The 20,797-nt window shown below is 34.5% G+C and overlaps 1 protein-coding gene across 6 annotated transcripts in view; it reads right to left on the reverse strand.

Moving 5' to 3' along the window:
- Nucleotides 1–7,544: 7,544 nt before the first annotated feature.
- C4H12orf4 (chromosome 4 C12orf4 homolog) overlaps nt 7,545–20,797 on the reverse strand; it is a 42,615-nt gene continuing 29,362 nt past the window's right edge. For 3 of the 6 annotated variants that reach the window (XM_047551697.1, XM_047551695.1, XM_047551696.1), the window contains 4 exons: nt 20,096–20,298; nt 11,611–11,668; nt 10,984–11,051; nt 7,545–10,465 (listed from right to left, as the gene is read on the reverse strand). In XM_047551697.1, coding sequence (XP_047407653.1) covers nt 10,373–10,465; nt 10,984–11,051; nt 11,611–11,668; nt 20,096–20,298 — 422 coding nt within the window. In that variant the 3' untranslated portion in view covers nt 7,545–10,372. Of the gene's footprint in view, nt 10,466–10,983; nt 11,052–11,071; nt 11,184–11,610; nt 11,669–20,095; nt 20,299–20,797 lie in introns of those variants that run through there. The other 3 variants (XM_047551693.1, XM_047551692.1, XM_047551694.1) reach the window with 2 other exon arrangements.

The following is a 20,797-nucleotide window of genomic DNA, read 5'->3' on the forward strand; positions in this document are numbered from 1 at the left end:
TCAAAAACTTGCAGCGCTACAAGAATTTTTCTCACCTAAGTGCCACTCAGTGGAGTCTGCAGTCTGGATGTTGGTCTGTCCCATGGTTCAGTTCTCAAAGTCTTTGGCAGGGTGTTTAGGATCAGACCCACACTGGCACACCTCTGGAGTGAGCACAGGAATTCATAAACATCTTTAGGGGAGAGCTTCTGACACTTTCCTTGTGTCTCTATTTTCAGTCTTCTAGCCAGAAATGTGGATATTCAGTTTCTCCCATTCATTCATTCATTCATTCATTCATTCATGTACATGCTGTGGCTGTTATTTTTTTGTTTTTGTTCATTTGTTTTTGTTTTATTTTGTTTCCTCAACCTGGAAAAGCATCTTCCTCTATTCTTTGGCTAGTTACTACCAGTTTTTCAGGTCTTACATTAAATGTCATTTCCTCCTAAAAATTTTCTTTTATTTTCATATCAATTACATTTGCTTGTTATTTTCCCATGGGACCCATGGTAATTTATAATCACATACATATCTGTTTATTGATTTACTATGTATCTCTCCTACTAAACAGGGGATGGGGTCATATCTGCCAATGCTTCTAGTATCTGCTGCATTCATCACTACACAATGTTTCTAGCACAGCACACAACAGATACTCAGTGAATATTTATTTAATGCATGATTCTATTCCTTCCTCCAGCCACACATTTATTCATTCATGCCCTGTTTCAACTCCCCAAAGACATGAAAATCTTCATACTCAACTCTAATCCTGCTCTCAAGAATCAAATTCAACTTTTATAACTTTATATATATATATATAATATATATATATATATATATTTTTTTTTTTTTTTTTTTTTTTTTTGCAGTGCTGGGGATTGAACCCTGGGCCTTGAACCCTGGGCCTTGTGCTTGTGAGGTAACTGAGCTATCTCCCCAGCCCATAACTTTATATTTTGTAAAACATTCTATCATTTTTTCCTTGTGTGGTTCTATATAGAGAGGAAAAGGCATTAATTATACTTTATAGATGAGTGAACCAGGATTAAAACAGTTAAATAATTTGTCCAAGGTATTGGTCAATGGAGCTGATGGGTAAGAATTAAATGACTGTTCAGCTGGGTAAAACACATGTTCAGTTCACAGTTATTCTCCCTTCACACTGACCATCTTCTGGTGTCTCTTGAGAAGAAATTGTTCCTTTTGAGAAACCTGTGGTCTCTGGAATTATCATTCATATCTCTTTCTTTGATTTAATGTAAAATTTTAGAGACTTTAAAGTTCTTTGTTCTAGATGTTCTGTAGTTTTATCACAAAGGGTCTAGGTGCAGCTTTATTTTTGCTTTCCTGCTCAGATCTCAACCTACCTCCTGAATCTAAAGATTCGTGTTCTGGAAAGTTCTGGAAAATTTTTAGCTATAATGTCTTATTGCTTTCTCCCTGTTTCTCTCCATATCCATATCTCCATATCCAAACTGGAGGCTACTTCACAATACACAAAAGTGAATACCAGATGGATTAAGGTCTAAATAATAAAAAGAAAAACATTAAAACTCTTAGAAAGAAACAGATGAGTAGATAGCCATAGCTATGATCCTGAGGTAAGAAATGATATCTGAAATGAGATGCAAAAAGTTCGAACTATAAAGGAAAAGAGTAGGAAATTATATTTCATTAAAATCTCAAACCTCTGTAAAACATAAAATAAAAGAAAAAGTGAAAAGATGAACTCAGTGGTAGAGTTTGTCTTGCATGTGTGAGACCCTGGGTTTGATCCCCAGCACAATAGACAAAAAATAAAAAATAAACAAATAAAACACCCCAAAAATAACAACTAAAAGGTTTAATTTAAAAAGTGAAAGTATAAACCATAAATTGTGAAAAGAAATTTGCAAGAAAAACTAGTAAAGTTTAATGTTCAGAATATAGAAAAATGTTTGCAAAACCAATATGAAAAAGACAAACGATCTAAGAAAAAAATGGGCCAAGAATTCACACAGGCAGCTCATAAAGAAGGAAATCCAAACGGCCAACAAACATATGTTTTGCTAGCTGGGTGTGGTGATGCACACCTGTTCTCCCACTTAGTTCTTTGATAAAGTGTCAAAAGGCAGGAACATTACAGAGTGGGAGAAAATCTTTATCACATGTGCTTCAGATAGACCACTAATATCCAGGATTTATAAAGAACTAAAAAATCTTAATAACAAAAATACAAATAACCCAATCAATAAATGGGCTAAGGAACTGAACAGACACTTTACAGAAGAAATACAATCAACAAATACACAAAAATGTTCAACATCTCTAGTAATTAGAGAAATGCAAATCAAAACTACTCCAAGATTTCATCTCACTCCAGTCAGAATGGCAATTATCAAGAATACAAGCAACAATAAGTGTTGGCGTGGATGTGGAGAAAAAGGTACCCTCATACATTGCTGGTGGGATTGCAAATTGGTGCAGCCACTCTGGAAAGCAGTGTGGAGATTCCTCATAAAATCTGGAATGGAACCACCATTTGACTCAGCTATCCCATACTTCTGCCTATATACAAAAGTCTTAAAATCAGCATACTACAGTGACGGAGCCACATCAATGTTTATAGCTGCTCAATTCACAATAGCTAAATTGTAGAACCAACCTAGATATATATACAATGGAATATTACTTGCCTTAAAGAAGAATAAAATTATGGCATTTTCAGGTAAATGGATAGAGTTGGAGAATAACATGCTAAACAAGATAAGCCAATCCCCAGAAACCAAAGTCCAAATGTTTTCTCTGATAAGTGGATGCTGATACATAAGGGGATGTGGAATGGAGGAACTTTGGATTGGATAGAGGGGAATGAGTTGAGGGGAGGCAGGAGCGGGTGGGAAAGATGGTGGAATGAGATGGACATCATTACCCTATGTACATGTATGATTACATGAATGGTGTGACTCTACATTGTGTACGACCAGAGAAATGAAAAGTTGTACTCCATTTGTGTACAAATTAATTGAAATGCATTCTGCTGTCATGCATAACTAAATAGAGCAAATAAAAAGAAACTTTAAAGAAAGACTGGGGCAAAAGATCACAAGTTTAAAGCCAGCCTCAGCAACTTAGGGAGGCCTTAAGCAACTTAGCAAGACCCTGTCTCAAAATAAAAAAAATAAAAAGGGCTGGGGATGTAACTCAGTAGTAAAGTGCTTCTGGGTTCAGACAATACTGAAAACAAAAACAAAAACAAAAACACCTCACATATACTGCTTAATATCACCAGAACCCAGGGAAATGCCAAACAATAATGAGATGCTATTTCATGCTTATCAGAATGGTAAGAAAAATTCCTGTAGTTTATATGAGGCTATGGAGGAAAAGGAACCCTCATATATGCCAGTAGAAGGGAAATTTGGTATAATCACTTTGGAGTTAAATTTAGAACATATATATTAAATTCGAAGATGTCCATACTTTACAATCCAGAAAACCTACTCATAAACCCTAGAGAAGTTTGAACATATGTGCACAGTAACACATGTGTAAGAATGGGGCTGTTGCAGCATGGGACCAAATGGGTGGAAGCTACCTCATTGTCAATAAATAGAATGGATAAATAAACAAATTGGGCTATAGGCATATAATTCAGAGTATTCAAAAATAACATGCTACCACCAAGATTAATAAAGTTGCTATAAGTGTATCAGCATGATTAAATTCCCAAAGCATGGCATTGGATTTTTAAAAAGGAAGTTATTGAATGATATATAGAAAATGAAGCTTTTGATGTAACACTATATATATTTCACAGTTACACTATATAGTGTAAAAACTATGCATCAAAACTATGAATTAACCCATAAAATGAGGAACAACAAAATCTAGATAGTGATTACTACTGAGGAGAGAAAAACAGACACATGGATGGCATAAAGATTCCCAATTCTTTTCTCCATCCTGTGCTCTTTGTAAAGTGACTCATGTAAGCACCTCTCATCAAAATGTGAAGTCTATTACTCTACCTCTTGATTCTTAGCTCATTTTGATATTTGCTTTAGTCAACAGAATGTGGTAGAAATGATGTTGTGTTAATTCTCTCTTTTCCAACCTGGCTACCATTATGTGAACAAGTGTGGGCTAGTGTCCAGGGATGAGACTCAGTGAAGGAAAGTCCAGTTGTCCCAGCTGAGGTAATCTATTCCAGCCTGCAGTCAGTCAATGTCAAACATAGGATGGGTCCAGCCAAGATCATCAGAGCTGCTTAACTGACTTTCATCTGTCTGAAGACCCATGAACAAGCCCAGGTGAAGAACTGTTGAGATGACCCATAGAATCACAAAGAATGAATGCTTATTTTCTCAGCCACTAAGTTTTGGATAGGTTTGTTATTAGAAAAGCTCATTCAAGGAGGAAGAATAGATCTGAAGAGCAGAGAAAGTGGAGTACTTCAACCTGTAACTGTGATGCTTTATGTGTTAAAAATAAGAGAGCCCTAAGGAAAATATGGTAAAATGTTAACAAATACAGGTAGTAAATACATGGGTATGTGTTACACATACAATTATCCTAACTTTTCTGTATATTTGAAGTATTTCACATTAAAAGAAAATTCAGATAGGAAAGAAAATGTGTTATACTAGCCAAGATAGAGGAGATGAATGGTTTAAAAAGCAAAGAACAGTATTGTCCTATTGCCCAACCCTGCTCACCATCCCCACCCACACACAGTAGACTAAGTAGGTTAGTCATTTCTGCATCCTAATCCTCTTCTCTCATCCAGGACATCTTCTCTATTCCTTCCTAACATTTCATCTCTTGCTTCAGTTGGTCACCTGGAAGACAGGAAACATATGATCAGCTCACTGACAAGAGTCATAAGAGATGACACCGGGGAAGCACTATAGAAGCACTGTAGGAGACCTTAAATTCTGTAACTACTTCATACTATTGTTATGTCTAAAATCTAGGTTCACCTGATAAAAATGTTAGTCCTTCCTGTTCCACCAAATAAATACAGGGTTAGTCATCTACCTTGTGACTTCCTCTTGACATTCTAACCTGCCTAGTCCTTTGTATCTGAAGCTGTTTTCATTCCTGGCACAGGTGGCATTCTGTCTGTCTGCCAGGAGGATTTGTGCTTGACCTATTGAGAGTGACAAGGGCTCTCAGAGGATACCCACTCGATGCCAGAGAGAGGCAGGGCTAAGCAGGCTGCTCTCAATGGACTCAGCATCTCTTTTGGTCCAACACATTGCTGGTGTGTCTACTTTGGTTTCCATGGCACTTTGCGTATGCTTTATTCTGCACTGACTGTATAGCCTTAGTCTATGTTGCTGATATTGTGAGTTACCATGTGTTCTCTTCCCAACTCAATTAGGCTATAAATTCCTTGAGGTCATAATGTTTTGAGTGACTTAGTATCCCTACTATCTAATGAGAGGAAGGAAGAAAAAGAGAAAGGTCAGACAGGAAGGAAGAAAGGAAGGAAGAGGAGACAGGAAGGAATGAAGTAAGGAAGGATAATAGCAGCAAATATTTATAGAATGACTATATGCCAGGTAGTGTGTACTTTCTTATTTAATCCTTCCAACTACTCAGTGAGGTAGATCCTATTATTAATTTTTCCTAGCTTACCAATCAGAAAACATGCTTAGGAGGGTTAGGTAATATGCCCAATGTAACAAGTCACAGTGAATAAATTGGAGAGCCAGCATTTGAACCAGCCTTGTGTAACTCTAGGGAGTATGCTCCTGACCTTTGCTGCTATACTGTTGCTTAGAGTAGTGACATTAGAGCACAGATGAGCTGATAATAGGAAGCCAGGATTCATTACAAAGAAAAAAAAAGAAGAGAAAGTTAGAAAGCAGGGAAGAAAGAGAGGAGGGGAGAGGCCTATGACATTTTCCTTCGGTCTGCTTTCTTCCTGCAAGCATCACACCTAACCTGTGACAGACAGTGCAGCTCTGTTTCATCTCTAGAAAGAATCTACTTGCTTTTTTTGATAATGTGTTCTAGGTTCCATTCTCCATATACCAAAGATATCTGCAGATAGTTCTTATGCTCTCTTACCTGTGAAAGAAGACATATACAGATGATCTCATTTTTAACAGTAGTTATGTTCTATAAAGTTGCTATGAACACTGAATTAGTGAATTCTAAACTTATGGGACAATAGAGTTTAGATTCCTGCAAGCCTCTGGCCACATTCTCATCAGTTGACGATCATATTACCTTATCTTATGCATGTTTCTGTTTAAAGACACCTTGTTCAATATACATTTTGATTCATTGACATCGAACTCTTGATTTACAGCATTATATTGACTGTATTTCCTCCATAATGTACATAGAGCTTTGCTGCACTTGGGAACAGTAAGATAGCACCTCAGCACTAACTATGCTGGGGGTTTAGGGGGTACTTTACATAGACAATACCAGCAAAGAGTACAAAAATGCAAAACACTTGCCACTAAATAGACCATGGAAAGAACATTTGTTTACAGTATGAGAGCTGAAGCAAGATGGCAAAGTTTCCCCATATGAACTGGGAAGGTGTGCTTTGAATGACTCAAATTTTCTGCCAATCTGTGAATATTTGCTAATGAACCTGAAAGTGCATGTCATTCTGCTGGAAATTTACAACACATTCCTGACTTGGATTTGATGAAATTATTGCTTTTGTAAATTCCTTTATTAGATAAAAATAAATTTTAGGAAGCAGGTGAATTAAAAAATGTGGAATCTGCAATTAATGAGAATTGATTGTGTGGCATGAAGTTCAGTCAAGTCTTCATTTGGGTGTATCAGGAAGCATTTTCCTGTGAGAAAACAGGAAAAGAACAGCACAAGGAATCTGCAGCGTGTCATAATAATCTTCACTGTTGAACACGATGTCACAAGCACATGTTGGTCCTGCAGAGAATCTCAAGATTCATTCATCTATTCCCTAGTTTTAAATGGGTTTTCATCTTGGTCATTAGATTGTCAGCATCACAGATGATGCCTGACAGTTGTCTTGCTTTACAAGTCTCATGGCTTTTGCATAACTTCGAGAGGCCAACTATCACTTAGCATTGTGTTCTTCTGCATGGAAGACACTGTTTACGCTTACTGTTGTTGAATGTGATCCTTAGAGGGAACCGGTTACTTATGTTGTCTTTATCTCTGCCTTTGGGTTTTAATATATTCACATGTACATACTTCTGTTTAAAGTCATGGTTTACAACTTAGAGTTCCTGGAATTAGTGGTGTTTTAAGATGTCATCAAGTTATTTAAATGATCTTTCAAAAAATACATGTCACTTGGTTGAAATCCCACGAGTTAAATCAAATGTCAAGCTTTTGTCTTAGTTTTTGCAAATCTGCCTGTAATTATACAATAATTCTATGTGATAGTACTATGTATCACTTGTCAATCAGCTTATCTCCACAGATTTGCTCAAATAATTTCAATTGTTTGCTAAATTTTCAAAGTATTTCAGAAAAATATGGGGAAGCTAATAAAAAGATTTCTGGATGGTAAGAAGATAGAAACATCACTAATTTAAATGGTTCTGAAGACGTACTTTTGCACAGATGGTAAAATAGTTTTATTATTTCAAATTTAGGATAATTATTTTTACACTGCTGTTAGTCCTTTTAAGCAATGCAGTCCAATTTTATCTAAATGGGAAAAATGAAGTCACAGAAAAGCAACTTTTTTCAACAAGAAACTGACATAGCTCCAGTCTCTAAGCTTTGTTTATTCTTTCTACACAGCTCTGTGAATTCTCGTTAGGGCCTCTAAAATAGGAATGTCTCCATGGATTCATCTTTCCTTAGTGAAACATTTGCTTCTTGTGAGAATTAGCCAGGCTCCAACTGAAATGACATAAATGATGGCATGTGCTGCGTCAACAAGAGATGTTCCAGTTCCCAGGCAATCAAGATTCTTTCTGTTGAAAATCTTTTTCATATATTTCTTCCATTTTGGTCACACATGCTGGTACCATACTTCTAGATCGATGGCAAGGTTATAGTCTTGCTTGGTTTGGTGTTTTGAGAGCAGACACAAGGGAGTGAAGGAAAGAACAATACAGAATGGAGCCCAGTGTATACTTTTAAGGCCTTGAGGACACTGCCTGTCTTGGGAATAATCAACTATTTATACAAGTGGAAAACTCTGCTCATTGAGACACCCGCCCTGCCACTCCAAAGACTCTTGAGGTTAGCTTCTCTCAATATACTGGCCATTCATCATGACTCCTATCTGCACTTATACCTAGAATGCTTGAATGCTTTTTCTATTCTCAGTCTGCTAAGGTACCTTTTTCAGATCTGTGGATCTTGAATGTCTTCCAAAGACCATGTGCTAAATGTCTGGCCTGTGGTGCTATTATAGGAGGTGGTGGAATCCTTAGGAGGTAGGTCCTAGTGGAAGGAAGTTAAGTCACTGGGGGCATGCCCTTGAAGGGGATATTGGGACCCCCAGATCTTCCCATCTGTCTACTTTCTTCCAACCATGAAGTGGACAGTCCTGTTTGACCACACATTCCTGCCATGATGTACTGTGTTACTAAAAGTCCAAAGCAACAGGGCCAAGTAACCATGGACTGAGACCTCTATATCCTCTATATCCATGAGCCAAAATAAATCTTTCCTACTGCAAAGTTGATTACCTCAGGTGTTCTGACAGAGTGACAGAAAGAAGATCAGCACAACATCTTTATAAAGTGCCTGAAACTACTTCCCTTCAAGAAGCTCTCCAGGACACTCAGAAAAAGATCATAATCTTACCCTTTTTGGCCCAAATACAAAACTCTAGTCTTCCTTAATTACTGCCTAATTAAATCCCTACCATTTAAATGCATATGAGTGGTATTTGAAATTACATATTTGCCATCAGCTTGGTGTTTCCATCAATAGTATGTAATATCATAGGCATGATTTTCCAAAGCTTACTGCTTATGTATCTCTTATAACACAGTTCCAACTGAAAAATGGATATTCAGTAATTATATCTTGATTTCATTGATCAAAAGTTGAAATTTCCAGTTTATAAGTAACTTAATAAAATAGCCTGGAGGTGACAGAGTTGGTTAGCAACATTTACTGAACTTCCATGAATGAATGAATCTTTGCTCCTGTACACCAATACAGGATGTGACCTTCAAGCTGTTGGTTGTAATCTTAGATTACAGAATTCTGTGGAAAGATTCTTAACGTCTCTTTTTGAATGCCTTTTATTTGATCCCACTATACCCACCTCCATCTTGATTTAAGAACTAAAAGTCTCTGATATTCACCTATTCACTCCTAGTTATAATGCTTTTGTTTCTATATTCAAGATATAACACTTTATCAGGGCACCAAAGACCCTCCATTTCATTCCATTGGCCACTTGCAATATTCACACAACTTGGGTTTGATGAAACTATAGCTTTTATAAATGTCTGCATGCTTTTGTTTAATGTAGTCATGGCAAAATTGTTACAGATGAGATAGATGACACAGTGTGGAAGAAAGACAATGGAAAAGGATGGGAATCAGTAAGAAATAGGGATACTTTTATCTGCAAAGAAAATAAGGGGTAGAGGAATGGGTAAGAAAGCTGAGAATGCAGGAAGAACAGAAAAAATAAAAATAATCCCTCATTCTTTGATTGTCACAATATTGTCACAGTGTTGCTGAGCACTAAAATCCTGCCAGGTGCTGGTTTGGACTAACTTTACATCAGGCTGGCAAAAAAGAACACTATTTTCCCAGCCCATGAAATGTTATTAATAGACAAGGGCAAGGTCACAGAGGGAAGATGAGACAGAGGTAAAGAATTCAAAGACTTTTCTGACTCTTAACTTATACAAACTTAGAAAGAGTAGATTAAAAGCAAGGCTTTGAGGCAAGACAATTTAAAAGAATAAGCACATATTTCTCAAATATTTGTATTTCTACAGAAAGATTTCCACAAGGAACCCATACTTTCAATGCATATTTCACTGCTTTTTAATTTTGATTTGACAAGTAAAGTAGTTATGGCTTGTACCTGGTATGTAATTCAAGCCTTCTGGGAAAGTCAAAGGTCTCCACAAAAAATGTACTCAACAGATTCCTATAGCAAATGTTTGTGATAAAAAGGAAGTATTAACTTACTAACATTCAATTTAGGACATAAAAGTAGAAAAAGGATGATATTCTTTCATAAAAAGACATAAAGAATGAATGTTTCATTTAGGGGCTGATCACTAGTCTGTTCAGTATACAAATTTTTGGAATGTTTCACAGACATATATCATGATTTCATTTGTGGCTTAGGTTGCAGGTTCGCTTTCTGGACATCTTTTGCTTGACAGGATTCCAGCATAGTTCAAGTTCCTGGAGAGTTTAACAATCCGCTTCTGCCAGTGTGTCCACCTATAAGGGTTTAGTGCTTGGATGTCAGAGTGAGTGTTGATGAAACTCGGAAGATCTGAGGGAGCATGTTACTAAGTTGATAAAACATTTCTTCAGAAATACTCTGCAAAAGGTAAAAAAACACAAAAAGTTTGTGTTCATGACTGATTTAATTGTACAGCTATGGACTGGGCTGTTTTTCTGACTCTATCCTCTGAGAACCTGTGTTGTTTCTGTTAAATAATAAGTCTGATTACTAGAAAATCCTCTTGGTAACCCTAGTATAATCTGAAATAAAATGCTACTAATTTTTCTAAGTTCTATTCAGAATCATTCTCTGTTCATGCCCTTATGTACAAACCCTTCAGAGTCTGTATGACATAAATGTAGAAATAAATGAAGGACAGGTAAGTCAAGTTTGGTTTTGGGGGTAAATAAAATATCTCTTGAATAGTAAATGTTGACATCTTTGACAATAATCTAAGTGCCTTTATGGCATCCAAATGATACTCCCCTTAAAAAATAGGAAGCTGTTAGCTTTTTTTTTATATTTATGAGTTTTAAGGCTACCTACCTTACCATATGTGTGAGGAATATTATAAAGGAGATTTAACTGGGGTGAGATCTATTCAGATAACATACCTGTGGTACAAGAAACTGCACAGTCCTAGAAATTCCTCCATCCCATGAAGCCATTTCCATCATGAAACCTAAAATAGACAATAGGCTTTGCTGTTTTGGCCTTCCAGTCTCCCAGGTACTTGTTGAGATAGCTGAATTTCACTGTGGAGCTTCCTGTCTTGACTTTTTAGGTAGACACTTGTCTATGGGAAAGGCTAACCCTAAAAGACAGATAAAGTTCTGCTATCCCTAATTCTCCATGTCAGAGAGGTTTAACACAGTTTTATTAACATGCTCTAACATGATTTCTCAAGTCCTAGTTGGCCCCCATACAAGGAAGCTAAAACAGACTAAGTTTAAACATATGGCTCAATTTTTAAAAAATAATTTTTAAGGCAGTAGAGAACAAGTTAGAATTCAAACAAAATGTAAATAACATTCAAATATTCTGGTATTTCAGGAGGACTTGGAATTTATTTTGTGACTGGAAAAATATAAATTATAAGGTCTCTTAAGAAATATTTGATTAACTACTTAAAAAAGGCATCAGACAACAGAGGTAACTTTTACATCCTTTCTTACGGGTTGCTTTGCTTTCGACATTTGGGAAGAAATATAGTTGGTTGTTAAATGTGAGATTCTGCTCACCTTTGACACACTTAAACACAAGTTCTGCTCTCCTTAAGCACCAGGGTATAGTCATTTCCTAAAAACAGAAACAAAACAAATCATTTGTTTTTAACAGAAATTTGTAAAATTAAAAATACAGGCAGATTCTTATTTGTCTATAATGTTGAGTGTTCATGTTGTGAATAGATTCAGACAATTATTTGCTAATCCCAACTGAATTTCTTCTGGTTTTTAGGAACAGAATTTCTTCTAGTTGTTAGATGATACCTGAGAAAGGCAAATTAATTTAACAAGCCTAGCAAACATGATTTATAAAATGAAATATCCTTAAAACTTTCATGATTAAATTTTAAAGATAACTATGATGCAAAAATTCCACAACTACTCTTAATGTCTGCATAAATTATTATTAAATGGATAAATAATAATTATTAAATTGTATGCTATTTGCATAAACAATGAAATTAAAAAAATTTATTATGTAACAATATGTAATTGCAAAAGTAATGGAAATAAACAAAGAGAGTATCCCAGCTACTTAATGAACCAAATCCATTTATTTTCTATTTTGCTTTCTAATCTTTGTCCAAATGCACACCTGAATCCCAGGGTCAGAGTACAACCAATACATTTTATAATTTTCCACCATGTGATTAGTGAGCATGCCATTTTAAATTCTATTTCTTTTTACTGTACCAGAATTATTTAATTATGTTGCAAGTATTCATAATTATAACTATAAAACATGTTTATTATTTCATTACAATGATTCTCAAACTTTTGGGGTCTCAGATGTTTAACACTTTAAAAATGACTAAGAACTCCAATAAGACTTTGTTTATGTGAATTATTCATTGCATTAGAAATTAAAACTGATATATATAAAAATATTGATTTAGTTTAAAAACAATGATAAATCCATTTAGTGTTAGCATAAATAACATTAAAAAAAACTATATTTTCCAAAACAAAAAAATTTAGTGAGAAGAGTAGTAATGTGTTCTTTAGACACAATGATCAACTATTTTAGGATCCATGTCTCTTTTTTTTTTTTTATTGTAAACAAATGGGATACATGTTGTTTCTCTGTCTGTACATGGCGTAAAGGCATATCATTTGGGATCCATGTCTCTTAATTCTTGTATCTCAAGGCTTTGTGTATCTGTTTTTATGTTTGGTTGTTTCTGCTGATTCTCACTCATGGTGTCTCATTTTCCTTAAGGGCCTACTTATGTTAAACATTTTATTCAAGAATTATATGTTGGTAAAGACAGAAAACTCAAATTATTAAAATTCATGGTGAAAAAGAATTATCAAGATGGATACTACTGAAATACAAAAGATAATTAGAAACTATATTGAAAATTTAAATACAAATTGAAAATTTCAAATAAAATAGAAAAACTTGAAGACTTCGACAAACTTCTAGAGACATATGATCTACCCAAATTGATGCAGGAGGACATACACAATTTAAACAGATCAATTTCAAGCAATGAACTAGAAGATGCCATCAAAAGCCTACCAACCAAGAAAAGCCCAGGACCAGACCAGTTCTCAGCCTAGTTCTACAAGACCTTCAAAGAACAATTAGCATTGATACTCCTCAAATTACTCCATGAAATAGAAAAGGAGGGAACCCTTCCAAACTTATTCTATGAGGTTAGTGTCACCCTTATACCAAAACCAGACAAGGACACATCAAGGGAAAAAGAAACTTCAGACCAATATCCCTGATGAACATAGATGCAAAAATTCTCAATAAAATTCTGGCAAATTGCATACAAAAACATATTTAAAACACAGTGTACTACAATCAAGTGGGGTTCATCCCTGGAATGCAAGGTTGGTTTAACATACAGAAATCAATAAATGTAATACATCATGTCAGTAGATTTAAAGACAAGAATCATATGATTATCTCAATAGATGCAGAAAAAGCATTTGACAAAATACAGCACCTCTTCATGTTCAAAATACTAGAAATACTAGGGATAGTAGGAACATACCTCAACATTGTAAAAGCTATCTATGTTAAAGCCCATGGACAACATCATTCTAAGTGGAGAAAAATTGAAAGCATTCCCTCTAAAAATTGGAACAAGACAGTGATGCCCTCTTTCACCACTTCTATTCAACATCATCCTTGAAACTCTAGCCAGAGCAATTAGACAGACAAAAGAAATTAAAGGGATACGAATTGGAAAAGATGAACTCAAGTTGTCACTATTTGCTGATGACATGATTCTATATTTAGAGGATCCAAAAAGTCCACTGGAAAACTTCTAGAACTAATAAATGAATTCAACAATGTAGCAAGATATAAAATCCATAAGTATAAATCTAATGCATTTCTATTCATAAGTGATGAATCTACTGCAAGAGAAATCAGGAAAACTACTCCATTCACAATAGCCTTGACAAAAATAAAATACTTGGGAATCAATCTAACAAAAGAGGTGAAATACTTTTACAATGAAAACTACAGAACACTAAAGAAAGAAACTGAAGAAGACTTTAGAAGATGGAAAGATCTCCCATGCTCTTGGATAGGCAGAATTAATATTGTCAAAATGGCCATACTACCAAAAGCACTATACAGATCTAATACAATTCCTATTAAAATCTCAATGACATTCTTCATAGAAATAGAAAAAGCAATCATGAAATTAATTTGGAAAAATAAGAGACTCAGAATAGCCAAGGCAATCCTTAGTAAGAAGAGTGAAGCACGAGGCATCACACTACCAGACCTTAAAACTATACTACACAGCAACAGGTAAAAAAAAAAAAAAAAGGCTGGTACCGGCACCAAAATAGACATGTAGACCAATGGTACAAAATAGAAGACACAGAGACAGACCCACATAAATACAGTTATCTCATACTAGACAAAGGTACCAAAAATATACATTAGAGAAAAGATAGTCTATTCAACAAGTAGTGCTGGGAAAAGTGGAAATCCAAATGTAACTAAATGAAATTAAACCTCTATCTCTCACCCTGTACAAAAATCAACTCAAAGTGAATCAAAGACTTAGGCCCTAGAACAGAAACCCTGCACCTAATAGAAGAAAAAGTAGGTCCATACCTTCATCATGTCAGTTTAGGACCTGACTTCCTTAACAAGATTCCTAAAGCAAAAGAAGTAAAATTAAGAATCCATAAATGGGATGGATTCAAACTAGAAAGATTCTTATCAGCAAAGGAAACAATCAATAATGTGAAAAGAGAGCCTACAGAATAGGAAAAAATCTTTACCACACGAACCTCGGAGCACTAATCTCCAGGATTTAAAAAGAACTCAAAAACTTAACACCAAAAACCCAAATAACCCAATCAATAAATGGGCTAAGGAACTGAAGAGACATTTCACAGAAGAAGAAATACAATCGATCAACAAACATATGAAAAAATGTTCATCATCTCTTGCAATTAGAGAAATGCAAATCAAAACTAAGATTTCATTTCACTCCATTTAGAATGGCAATTATCAAGAATAAAAGCAATAAGCATTGACAAGGATGTGGGGAAAAAGGTACACTCATACATTGTTGTTGAAACTGTAGATTGGTGCAAACACTTTGGAAACCATTATGGAGATTCCTCAGAAAACTTGGAATGGAATTATTTGACCCAGCTATCCCACTCCTTGGCCTATACACAAAGGACTTAAAATCAGCATCTACAGTGACACAACCACATCAATGTTTATAGCAGCTCAATTCACAATAGCTAAACTATGGAACCAACCTACATGCCCTTCAACAGATGAATGAATAAAGAAAATGTGGTACATATACACAATGAAATATTACTGAGCCTTAAAGAAGAATGAAATTATGGCATCTGCAAGTATATGGATGGAACTAGAGCATATCATACTAAGTAAGCCAATCCCCAAAATCTAAAGGCTGAATGTTTTCAATGATAAGTGGATGCTGATCCATAGTGGGGGGTGGGTAGGGAAGAATAGAAGAATTTGGATTATAGAGAGGGGAGTGAGGGGAGGAGTTGGACAGTGAGGATGGGAAGGATGGAAGAATGAGATGGACATTATTACCCTATACACATGTATGAAAAAAATTTTTTAATTGAAAGAACTGTTGAAATCTGTTCATAAAATCTGTTGTTAATTATTTAATCGCATTTGAAATTCACTATTTTAAAATTTTTTAGCTTTTTCATATTGTTTGATTCATTGCTCAAAATTAAATATTAAAATAAGCACAAAAGAGGAGGAAGAAAAAGAAGTAAATTTAGTGTTCCTAATTTGAAAAAAAAGAATTATATGTTGGAATAAATACTAAGATATAACTGAGTATTAGCATTACTTTAAAACATTACTCTAAAATAAAATGTTTTGAAACACCACAGTAATAATCAGAATCAAGGAATTATTATTATCCATATAATTTTAAGTCATTATATAGGAAACACATACACACATAATATAGATATATATAAAGCATTATTGACAGTAACTATCTTATAATTCATTATTAGTTTAGTGACACCTTTGAATAATTTCAGTAATTACTTGACTAAGGTTGAGTCTAAGTACTACTCACATGAGGACAGGTAATGTAAGTTAATAAGCACAGAGCTTTGAAAACCAACAATAAAATTGATATTATTCAAATGCATTAAACTTAGGACAATACAGAGATGAAAGATTACAGCACAAATTAGAAAAGGGATGGTAGATGGAGAAGAAAGTAACCAACTCATCACTTGTCCAAAGATCATCAAATTTTATCCATTAATAATATGCTTTCTCATGTTCTACATTTGTATGATTAATAGTATGGTCTACAAGAAGTATCTATGAGATAAATGAAGAACTTCACACTCTTGAAATGATGTGAATTAATGACAAAGTTTTATCAATGCAATTTGGAGAATATGACAAAATAAAATAATGGTAGGACACTAGTGTAGCTTTGAAGTGACAGATTACATTATAAAATCAATTTCATTTTCAGATGACATATGATTTCATATGAGCTTTACTTTAACTTAATGCTGATTAGCAGTGTTAGGAATCTGAAAGAAAATGCTAGACTGCAGCATGTACATGAATATAAAACACACACACATATACTTGAGTTGTTTTTGAATCTTTCATATGCCTACATAGAGACTCTACCCCAAGCTTAAGGTAGATGCTTGACAGTTTTTTTGTCCTTTTTGTCTCTGATTAAAATCAGAACCTAAAAAGAATGAGTTTGGATATCTGAAAAAGGCTAAATAGTAAGCTTTAGAAGTCAATAAGGTCATGACAGGACATGATTTATCAGATGTCATCATAGGATGTAGCCAGCAGTTTTATAAGGAGCTCACTTCTTGAAACAAAGCTTACTATATATTGCACAGTAGGTAGAATTTAGAACCTGATGGGTCAGCTAATGGTATATGAAGTTTTTGTTCATGCATTGTAGGTAATGGCAGAGTGACTATATCTTAGTGACATGTCTGAAAGAATGCATTGTGAAAGAAATATACTGAAGAAGCTGGGTGGGTCATGTGAAACACTGGGTTTGGAACTGGAGCAGAAATTTGGCTCCAACTGTTATATTTTAGGCGATAAGTGGAAACTGCACATAGAATCAATTCTAAATCCATGAAACAAATTAAAATCTCAATTCTGAGACAATACTTTCTATTATCTAAAGTTAGTGGCCATATGTTTATTCTCAACTCGAATCTTTGGTTTAAGGTAAGGCTGAACTGTGGAGTTAGTAGGTATTTTAAAGTCTTCATTGTACATCTCTGAAGTCGGATATGAGAATTATTTTCTGAGTTTATTCTAATGGGGAAGAGTTCAAGATTGTTTCTTCCTTCTCAGGTATGTGCCTATGAGATACCTGAAACACTTGTATTAATCAGTTTTATAGTCATTATCAGAAGGTGAAAGTCTGGCTTAATTTCTTATTTTCCACATTAAAAAAACACCAGTGTAGGTATAATCATTTTACAAAATTATTTGGCTGTTTCTATCAAAGAAAAATACATATGTAGCCTGAGAGTTAAATAATTCCATAATTCCACCTTAAGTGCCATTCCCAAAAGAAGTCAAAACATGTGTACTGGAATGTCCATAACAATACCAGTCAAGATAACGAAAATCCAAACACTATCCAAATGCTGATAAACAGTAGAATGGTTTATAATTGTGGTCTAGTCACATAGTGGAATAATATGAAACATCAAAAAAGAACAATTCATAACCAAACACAATAATCTGGATAGTTCATAAACATACTATCAAATGAAAGAAATCAGATACAAAATAAACCACAAAAACAAGTCTAACCCATCCATACTTTTTTGAGATGAAAATAGTGGTTGCCCTGTGGAGGGAGAGTTTTAAGTAAGAGAACATGAGGGTGGTTTTTGGGTGCTGGTAATGTTCTGGTTACATGCTTGCTCAGTTTGTGAAAATCTGAACTGAATACTTAAGTATTATCAGTATTGCAATAAAAACAAAATCTTCAGTGATAACAATTACAAAACTAAACCCTTAAGCTTCAAATTATTTCTAATGCTAGTAGTATACCCAAAAAAGTCAGGAACTCAGAATTTCTTACTTGTAGACTCATTCCACATCTTTTAGATTACATTGATATTAATATGGCAGTATTTTCAGATCACAAATATCTACAGAGATGAAACTGGTTTGTCTTTCTTCTTTGTAAACTGCAGGTAAATTTGATTGCCACTTTACCTATCATAGGACATGGACTGTTTCAGACCTTATCATTACCTTGCATACACTAACATGTAGTAACTGGGTATCTAGCTATTCTGTCTGAGAAAAATACCACCTGAAAATGCTTTGGGATCCTTGTAATGTCATCTGAGTTTATAGGATAAACTTCTTGACCTTGAATGGATATTTAAATACAACAAATGGAAGGATCATGGCTCAATATACTTTTGTGAATTAAATTGGACACTTTAGAAACAAACTTAATGTTCTGCAGCTGCCTGTCCCAATTTAAAACATGTAACTTTTGTGACATTGTGGGAGAGGGAATGCTAGTAGTATCAGATGTCTGGAAGTAAATCTGAACTTAGTGACTTTTGGAAACACTGTTTTTGAGGTTGTTTCCCACCTACATATAACCATTTTTATAAACTGGTTAACCAGGAGTCCAGCTGCAGGAATATTTGAATGTTTCCTTGTGGCAAGAATTCATCATAAAGTTTGTTACTCCCCAAAGACCGTTTTATAGATGGGCTTGTTAGTGATGACAATTTAACAATAGCTAAAAATTCATGATGGAAGTACAACTTTATAAAGTTACATTGAGAATAGAAAAACATGTTTGTCCATCTCTCCTGATGCCATATTAGGTATGAGTGAGGCAACGGAAGTGGAATGAGAAGTGAGGAAGTCTACTGCAGCCTCCACAGGATAGTGTCAGAATCCTCTTCACCAAAGCAATAATGTATATGGTGAAGAACCACCAGACTAGACTATAAATGGGAAATAAATATAATATCCTGTCTTAGATGGAACTGGTTATCTTTAAATTGTATTAAATTATAGCATTTAATATAGAATTTAAAATGAAGCCTTTGTAATATAATGAGTCTAAGTGGGATCTTAATCTAAAATGTTAAAAAAATTATATCTTTTATATTATATTCTGTAATATTGCATTTCCATTTATTTACTTACTAGTAACATTCAACAATCAAGATCAAATTTCCTTCTTAAAATTTACAATCTGTTTAATAGTCATCAATTTTGCTTTTTTAAAATCTCTCCTCAAAATAAGCAAGCACAGAGTTGCTGATATGGGCCCTCATCACCAGGTTGATAGCTGGCCTTCCCAGGACTCATAGCATCCTTTGGACTTAAGGTTCCTTTCTTCCTCCAGACTATCTGAAGTTGAATTTTGGTCTTTGTATTATTTCCAAACTTAGCCCTCTGTTTTTTTTTTTTTTTCTTTTTATGTGGGTAAAGGAAGAAAGGAGAGGAGAAACAGAAAGAGAATTTTTAAAACAAAAAGAGATTTTTAAAATTAAAAATGTCTCCCAATGCAGTGGTACACAACTATAATCTGAGCTACTTGAGAAGCTGAGGCAGGGGGACTACAAGTTTAACCTGGAGAAAATGTTAACCTGAGGCGGACTTCTTGTCATCTAGCATCTTTTTCCACTTACTATTAGTCTACTCAGAGAGTATGAACTCATTTTAATATTGGTTTAAACCAAACTTAAATATGGAAGTAAATCTATTGCTAATTAAGGCAAAAGTGGAGGAGAAGAAGGAAATGGAGTAGGAAAGGAGGAGGATAGGAAAACGTTATAATTCTCTAAACATAAATGGTTGTGTTAGTCGCTGTTTTATGTCAGTCAATTCGATTAGCTTGATAGAAAATATAAAGGTCTATTAGTTAAAAAAAAAGGAGGGATCTTTTAAAACAAAGTAGATTATTAAAAAATATGAATATGTATCATATTCACTGAAAAGATTTTTCTATCTGCTTACCTCTGACATATCATGTACCAGCAACAGAGGAATGCTTATTGTTGTAATGTCATGGGTACAGCAAACCTTGAGTATATTTCGAAGTCCCATAATGGCAGGATCACGAGCAGTGATATTTCCCGATTTCACATTGTCATCCACACAAAGATGGAAAGCAACATGGATTTCTGAGAGATTAGAATGTCGTGTTATGTAAAATTCCCCTGTGAACAACAGATATAATCATGATTTTCAAATACATAAATCATATTCATCAATGGGCATTAAAAATAATTATAATGAGCAGTTCATGTGTTGAGCTATTTGGGGAGTATCAGGAACCTATGTGGGGCTCATGAAGCTACTTAATTTTTGGAAAGGAAGAAATAAAAATAAGAGATAACTGCCAATTTTTCAAGAGGGTCATAAACTGGTATGAAGTGACCACCAAGTAATAGGTAAATCAAATGAGTATTTATCATCTTTAGTTTGATGTAAATGCTTAACTCATTAAGTCCTAAGTTTTCAATTCAGTGAACATAATAAGTATTCAAACATTATTTCAAAGTTACCATAAGTGGAATATTTGTTGCTCAGTTTAAGTTTGTATACATGTCTCATATCTGGGACAATGGGACAAAACATGTTAAAATGTCAAACTTAATATGAAAAAATATGTTACTTGATTACCTGCTTTCTTCACACCTTAAGTCTACTTTCCCT

This window comes from Sciurus carolinensis, chromosome 4 (genome assembly GCF_902686445.1).
Source record: "Sciurus carolinensis chromosome 4, mSciCar1.2, whole genome shotgun sequence".
Classification (NCBI taxonomy): domain Eukaryota; kingdom Metazoa; phylum Chordata; class Mammalia; order Rodentia; family Sciuridae; genus Sciurus; species Sciurus carolinensis.